At 43.3% G+C, this 8485-nt stretch overlaps 1 protein-coding gene across 1 annotated transcript; it reads right to left on the bottom strand.

Annotated features, from left to right (window-relative positions):
* Positions 1-3857: 3857 nt before the first annotated feature.
* On the bottom strand, positions 3858-4812 carry LOC105812959 (olfactory receptor 1F1-like). The gene has a single exon (XM_012647522.1). The coding sequence runs from the start codon at positions 4794-4796 to the stop codon at positions 3858-3860; it is 939 nt and encodes a 312-aa protein (XP_012502976.1). The 5' UTR covers positions 4797-4812.
* Between the last annotated feature and the right edge of the window lie 3673 nt (positions 4813-8485).

Raw genomic sequence — 8485 nt, 5'->3', positions numbered from 1 at the left:
CAACAGGTGCGCACCACAGCACCTGGCTGGGTTTTGTGGTTTTGTGTATTTTTTGGTCTTTGTTTTGTTTCTTGTCTCTAGAGACAGGGTCTCACTGTGCTCAGGCTGGTGTTGAACCCCTGAGCTGCAGCGATCCTCCCGCCTCGGCCTCCCAGAAAGCTAGGATTACAGGCGTGAGCTACCACACTTGGCTGCTAGGTGATGTTTTCAACGAATAGTTGGTAATATGACAAATGGACCAGACCCTAGTATTTAACCTTTGGTCAGGCCACATGGTGTAGCTGTTTTCTTCACTGTTGTCGTGCCGTTGTTACTGTTATCAAAATGTTGTCTTAGGTTGGGCTCCCCAGAAGCACATGCTAAGTTTGGGTATGAGGTGTTGACTAGCCATCAATACCTGTGGTGAGGAGGGGGCGGAAGCAGCACTGGGCAGGGGGGAAGGGAAACCGAGATGCAGCCAGGGGGGCTCTGGAGATTATATGGCTCCTCAGAGTTGTCTAGGGCTGGGCTGAAATGGCAGGTCCTTTATACCCCCCATGGATCAGTCACTGAGTGCTGTCCACCAGGGAATGGCACGATCTCCAGAGAGTCCCCTCTCAACTTCTGAGGCCATCCCAGGAGATGACAGCGAGAGGTTGTTTGCTCACAGCAAAGGCAACCAGACCTTCCCACAAGGGGGAACTGGGTATCACGTCCCCATACCTACTGAAAATGATTTGTAACAAACACAAGTTACAAACACGCTCCAGTGTATTGAATGACTTCAACTTTTTAAAAAGATTTCAAAATGCAGAAAATTGTGAAGGAGGTGATATCTTGACTGTGTGCCTGTGTGTGATTTTCAGTTCTCTATACATTTCTTTCTCCCCCTTATATTTTCTATAATGACCATGTACTACTGCTTAAATGTCTAAAAGCCCCATTATAGTATTTTGAAAGTGGTTGTTTCGGAAAGACTTTTAAAAATAGCATTAAATAGTAAATGCTAAACCCCCAAAAGCAAAACACAGCATTTTATGTAGAATATAATCTAAATGTATAAATGCATAAATATAAATACATTCATTATACGGGCAAAGGAAAAAGACTGGGTAGAAATACAAAAGCTATTTAGGGAGGTTTCATTGAATGAGGAATTATTAGAAGTTTGGACTTCTTTACAATTGCCTGCATTTTCTTAAAAAAATTCCATAACAAGGATATATTAAATTGTATAATCAGAAAAATATTCTTTTTAAAAAATGAATGTAAGGTGGAGGCAGACTCTTCTTTCCAGGAGAGGGTCTGGGCTTCAACTTTTTCTTTCTAACAGAAGTAGATGCAGCAGGAAAGCCATTAAAAGAAACCCCTGAAACCAAGGAAAAGAGCTCACCTCTCTAGTCACACAACTCACACAGCATTGGAGGAAACAGGCAGGTATATATGTGGCAAGCCCAAAGAGAAAGCCTAGGTAGTGACTTTTATTATTGAACAGTCATAATTTAAGCTAAGAAAGGGTTACAGGGCAAAGGCCCTATATGCACAATCCACAAGGGACTATATAACATTCATGAACCTTGGGCCTGGCTGACTCCATTGGGTGAGTGAGCTTTCGGAGCCTTTGTCAGCAAGCGGGAGATACGGTGCCCATGACAGTAAGGGCTGGTGCGACTGGGTGGGAATAACCGGATAAAGAACTATGACCCAATTTTTGCCCCTGCTGTTGAAAAGGCTCTCACCGGTTATCTGTGGAAATGTTAATGGATGCAAAGTTGTGTGAGCCTGATATCTCCTGCAACGTAATTGAATCTGCTCAAAGCCGGGGATTAGTCAAATAAATGATAAAACATCCATACCATGAACTATCATACGACTGTAAACATCACATTTCTAAGGTATTTGATGACATGGGAAATAGTAAGTGGAAAAATCAGGTTGCAAAATAGTATATGTAACGTGAGACCAACTTTGGTTAAAATGATTTTTATACATTTTTGATAGTGCTTTTACAGATTAATTTTCTCATATATTTTGAAATCTTTTGCAGTATGTAAATATTGTATTATGATCCCCAGAATATAATTGTGAAGCCTCTTGCCCAATTAAGGATGTCAAGTTGAAAGTTAAGACGATGTTCATTCGTTCACTTATTCAGTAAAAGTGGGTTGCATGTGTAATTTGTGTCGGGAGCCAAGCTTTGTGTGGGGCTTCCAAGGTACACAGGGTATGTCTGAGTCCTCACACCTCACATCTGTAGGGTCTTGAGGATGAAGCCAGAGTCAGGACAGCAGCAAGCAATGAACAGACTAGGCAGCCGTACATGTCCAATAACTCAAAGCGAAGGTTTCTGGAGGAATCCAGGAGAGGGAATGACAGTCTCAGCCTAGAGGAATCAGCAAAGGCTTCACAGAGCAGGAGACATTGACTTGGGTCTTGAAGGTTCAGGGAGAGCTTGCTACACAGGGAGAAGACAGTGAGACACCCTGGACAGACAGATTGGCAAATGTGGATGTGTTGCTTCAAAATCAAGGGCACACTTTATGTTAAATATGCCTCTGTAAGGTCAGGCAGTCAAGGTGGATGATGAGACACTGAAACTTATGGAGTGTTCTTAGGATTCTGTGAGGCCCAGAAGTGTGGATTACGGCCAAAGGACCAACCTTCTCAGCACAACACTTTGGCCCACAGAGAACTTCTAGCAAGTCTCCTTTCCCCCCGCTACTGATTTCGCCCACATTAGACCTCAGATTTCCTCAGAAGGCCTCTAGGCTCCCTCTTTGTGATGAGCAATCACAAAACAGCCGGTGCAGTGTGACTGTCCGCTCAGAAGGTGCACAGAACCCCTGGGGAACTTAAGGGGGAAAAATACCACCGCCCAGGTCCCACCCAGAGATTCTGATTTAACTGGTTGAAGTTTGGTCAAGCATCCATATACCGTAACTCCTCACTTGATGAAATCAACAGGTTCTTGGAAGCTGTGACCATAAGCAAAATGACATACGACGGAACCAATTTTACCATAGGCTAGCTGATACAGACAAGACTTGTTTCCACAGCACATTTTCCATCACAAAAAACACCACCAAACTTCTAAATAAAGACCAGAACACTTCCAATATTAAACATTGAAATACATGTGAGTTATACATACATATCAGAAAGATAAATGAGAACAAGTAAGGTAACTATTTACCCTTATTCCAGCTCAGGGCCATGGGTGGCCAGAGCCTAGCCGGCAGTCCGGGATGCAAGGCAAGAATCACCCCAGACAGGACGTCCTTCCGTCACAGGCCATGCGCACTCCTACTGGGACAATGTAGACACGCCAGCTCACCTCACATGTACGTCTTTGGGATGTGGGAGGAAACCAGACTACCTAGAGAAAACCCACGCAGACGTGGGGAGAACATGTAAACTCTACACACAGGCAGGAATCGATCTTTTTTCTCATCACAGTCATAATGAAATGATGTTAAATGGAACAGCCTTGTTGGGGGGACCTGCTGTATGTGTTTTCAAAGCGCCCCAGGTTATGGTAACATGCAGCCAGGATTGAAAACCACTGCTGTGGATTCTAAGAACATTTACAAAAAGGAGTGCAAAAATATTTGTAACATATAGCCTTTCAAAGCGATCACTTAGAAAGGAAAAATTTGACTTCTATGTAAAAGAATTTAAAATATAATAATTAGAAACAAATACCATTACCTACTTAAGAGAGTAGGGTTGTTGTTAAGTCACAGTTCACTGACAAATATCTACTAAGCATATTTATTCTAAGCTCCTCGAAGACACTTTAACAAGCAGATTGCTGTATGTCAATGAGTTGGCAAAGATTCTGTGCCTGGGAATGATGGGATAGGTCCACAGCACTTTCATCAGTAAGAGCATGTCTTCCTGCCAACCACTTTTCCCAGAGCCCTTTTCAAATCCCTGTTCCTCAGGCTATAGATGAAAGGGTTTAGCATGGGGGTCACCACTGTATACAACACGGTAGCTGCGGTGTCTTTCTCAGCTGAGTGAGAGGATGAGGGGTTGAAATACACAGCAATTATGGTACCATAGAAGAGGAACACTACAGCCAGGTGGGAGCCACAGGTGGAGAAGGCTTTCCATCTTCCCTTTGTGGTTGGAGCTCTCAGGACAGCACAGGCAATGTGCATATAGGAAGCCAGGATGCAAACAAATGGGGTGACCATGACCAGGGCGCCCTCAGTGAGAATCATCATCTCATTGAGGTGCGTGTCCGAGCAGGAGAGTTTCAGGAGAGGAGTCACATCACAGAAGAAGTGGGGGATGGTGTTGTCTGCACAGAATGAGAGTCGAGCCACCAGCAGGGTGTGCAACAGAGCATTCAGGCTGGCCACACCCCACGACCCAGCGACCAGCAGGGCACAGAGCCGATGCGTCATCTTTGTGGTATAATGTAAGGAGTGGCACACAGCGACAAAGCGGTCATAGGCCATCACAGCCAGGAGGAAATTGTCCATGTCAGCAAACACAAAGAGAAAATACATCTGCGTGAGGCAGCCAGAGAAGGAGATGGTCTGGCTCCCGAGCACGTGATTGACCAGCATCTTGGGAGTGGTGGTGGAGGAGAAGCAGACGTCCACGAAGGACAGGTTGCCGAGAAAGAAGTACATGGGGGTGTGCAGGCGGGGGTCAGTGCTGACCGCCAGGATGAGGAGCAGGTTTCCCAGGACCGTGGCCAGGTACATGCTCAGGAAGAGCAGGAAGAGGAGCTGCTGCTGCTGGGGCTGCCTGGAGAGTCCCAGGAGAAGGAACTCGGAGACACTCGACTGGTTTGTGCCTCTCATCGGCCTGAGATCCTGGGCCCAGAGGTGGACAAAGAAGGATAAATGCAAACACTTGGGAAATGATGGTGAATTTTGCTCGCGGGTGGTGATGATAATATTGTTGCTGCTGCTACTTTCTGGGCTCATGTTTACAGAGCACTTTACAGAGGTCAGAACCAGCCTTCTTGGCTGAGCTCCCTGAGTCTAGTTTATAAAATTAAAGTGGAAATGACCCAGAGGTGTGGGCAGAAACTCACCCAATTTGTGTTCCCCATAGTTCTGGAGCTCATAAACAGACAAGACAGGTACTGATCATTACTGGGCGATTGCGATGAACCGCTGAGGATCTCAGGACGCTTTCTATGGCTCCACTTAAAAGAGAGGGAGGAGTGTCCCTCTCAGTGTCCACATGACAAGCAGTTATTGATGCAGTGCCACTGATCTGACTCTTACCCAGAAAGAATGGCAGTCCTCACTGTCACCTTGCTTCACTTTTTCAGACCTGGCCAGGGGTTATTGGTTGAGGGAAAGGGACTCATCACTGGGGTTTTCAGGCTAAGTCTGCATGAATGAGGAGCTGGAATGCACAGACTCAGTGCTCGGTGCAGGAAGGATGCTTGGAAGAATCACAGTGCAAGCTTTATACTGCAGCCTCCATGGCCACTAGGGCTGTATTCCCTGAGAGCCTCACTGGAGACAAGCAGAGAGTAATTGTTCCTTCTTCTCCTTGCGCTCTTTGAGTCCAGCTCTGATAATAAAGACCTGCCATCCGAGTTGTGTAATTCCTGCTTCAGTACTTGACAATGATACAATCTTGGGGATAACCACTAGCAATAACCCTTCTGTTAGAGAAAACTCACAATGCTGTATTTTATCACCCACCCAAGCTGGGATGGTGTCCTTGTTGGGAAACATGTATGATGCTGTATAGGGATTAAGATAATAACCTTTGGGTTTTCACGGATCTGTCTCAATTCCCAGAGCCACCATTACCAGTTGTATAACCTTGGAAATCTACCAAGCTCTGCTGAATCACAAAATTTCATCATCTATAGAGTGGAGAAATAATATTCACTTTGTCAAGTTGGTGATTAAATGAGGTCATTTATGTCAAACACCTCGTGTTTCCTAATCTCATCAATGCACTGAGCTAGGACCATGTCCACCAGGTGAGACTAAAGGTATTACATTATGTTTACATCCCTCACTCTCTGCTCAATCATCTATACTCTGGATAAATGTCATTTGGAAATAGTATCATATTCTTATCTTCATATGTCAATAGTTATTTTTCCAAGGGGCCAGATGGCAAGTCTTTTCTTCCGTATTTTGACTTTGGGGTGAATGAGATAGAAATATAATAGAAACCGTTACTGAGTCCATTTATAAATTGGTAGAACATGGACTCCAGTGAGAAAAAGAGAATTCCTGAGTCCAATATATATCACTCTTCAAGAATTTTCCTTGATAGTTGTCCTGAAGGCAAGATCTGGCTTTAAGGTGCCTATAAAGCATTTGATCTCATGCATTGGAAAGTTTGCTTTCCTGGGTTGATAAAATTAAAGAGTTACTCGCAAAAATCATGAACCCTGGGTCAGAGGTGGCAGTTGAATCCCTGAAAAAAATGCCCTCTTGAAACCAGAGTGTCCATCTAACTAATCTTCCATTTTGAGTTATTTATGAACGATGCTTCTCATTCTATTGTGTCTTAATGAATAGCACTCACCGGCTCCCAGTAACTCAAGACCAAAACCTCAGGGTTATAATGAGCCTTCTTGTTTCCATCAGACACATGCTATTAGACATCAAGTTCTGGCCATTCTATCTCCAAAGATAGCCAAATAAAAACAAAACAACGAACCAAACAACAACAAAAAACCAACCGACAATGCTAATTATGAAAGATCTGGGGATGAGGGGGAGAATAGGTACTGAATTAGTAAAGGCATTGTTTACAATGAAAACCAACTCATATCCACCCACGGCGAAATGGAATTTATTGGTTGATATAATTGCAAAGTCCAAAGTGTCTTCTTGCAAAGTCCATGTGTTTCAGGCAGGGCTAAATTCAGGGACCCAAATAATAGCATCAGGACCCTGTATTTCTCCATCTTACTGCTCAACTTCGTTCTGTAGCCTGTCCCTCTTCATGTGACAACAAGATGTCCATCAGGAGCTCCAGGCTCACATCCTCTCAGACTAGTGATCACAGGGCATGTAGAACTTCTCTTTACCAATGTTTATTTATTATCTCCAGGTAAGGCTGTGATCATCCCTTCATGGGTCATGTGTCCAAATGTGAACCAACCATTCTAGATGGGAGAATGGGATATTCTGGTCATCTCAGGCCATAAACTGAATCCACTCCATGTAAGAATTCAGTACAGACATTGTCACTAGGACTAAATGGAGGAGGAGAGGGGCTCACCTCCTCTTCCATATATTTAGCTATAATTTAAAAACAGAAAAATAAGTGTTGGTAAGGATGTGGAGAAATTGGAACTCTGTACGTTGCTGGCAGGGGGAATGTAAAATGATGCAGCAAAACAGTTTGGTGGCTCCTCAAAAAGCTAAATGTAGAATTACCATACAACCCAGCAATTCCATTCCTAGGTTTCTACTCAAAATTGAAAACAGAGATTCAAATAGATATTTGTAGAACAACGTTCATCACAACATTATTCACAATAGCCAAAATGTAGAAAACAACCCAAGTATCCATTACAGATGAATAGACAAACAAAATGTGGTAGATTTTTACAAGGGACTATTATTCATTCATGAAAAAAGGAATGAAATACTGATGCATGCTACAATGTGGATGAGCCCTGTAACATTATGCCAAGTGAAAGAAGCCAGCTATGAAAGGACAAATAATGTATTATTCCACTTATATGAAATATCTAGAATGGGCAAATCCATAGAGATAGAAAGTAGATTAGAGGTTCCTAGGGGTTGGGGAAGGGGAAACAGGGAGTTACTGCTTAATGGTTACAGAGTTAGTTTGGGATGATGAAAATGTTTTGGAAACAGATAGTGGTGATGGTTGCAAACTGTGTGGATGTAATTAATGCCACTGAGTTTTTATACTTTAAAAAGCTTGAAGTGGATTTTTTATATCATATATGTATGTACAGTATCACAATAAAAAAAGGAGGTGTGGCTATTCTAGATTTAAGAAAAACTGTGACTGAGTGAGACCTCTCTCAAAAACAATAAAAAAATAAATAAATAAATAAGAGACCAAATGTAGTTCTGGAAACTTAACTAGATTCTGGTTCAAAATAAATAGCTATAAAAGACATTTGGGGGCCGGGCACGGTGGCTCACGCCTGTAATCCTAGCGCTCTGGGAGGCCGAGGCAGGTGGATCGCTCAAGGTCAGGAGTTCGAGACCAGCCTGAGCCAAAATGAGACCCCGTCTCTACTAAAAATAGAAAGAAATTAGATGGACAACTAAAAATATATAGAAAAAATTAGTCGGGCATGGTGGCGCATGCCTGTAGTCCCAGCTACTCGGGAGGCTGAGACAGGAGGATCGCTTGAGCCCAGGAGTTTGAGGTTGCTGTGAGCTAGGCTGACGCCACGGCACTCAACTCAGGGCAGTAGAGTGAGACTCTGTCTCAAAAAAAAAAAAAAAAGACATTTGGGCAAATTTTAATATGGAGCATAAATTATATGACATTAGGGAATTATTAATTTTTAGGTGTG

This window comes from Propithecus coquereli, unplaced genomic scaffold (assembly GCF_000956105.1).
Source record: "Propithecus coquereli isolate 6110/MARCELLA unplaced genomic scaffold, Pcoq_1.0 Scaffold27, whole genome shotgun sequence".
NCBI classification, from domain to species: Eukaryota; Metazoa; Chordata; class Mammalia; order Primates; family Indriidae; genus Propithecus; species Propithecus coquereli.
This window is presented reverse-complemented; position numbering and strand designations above follow the sequence as displayed.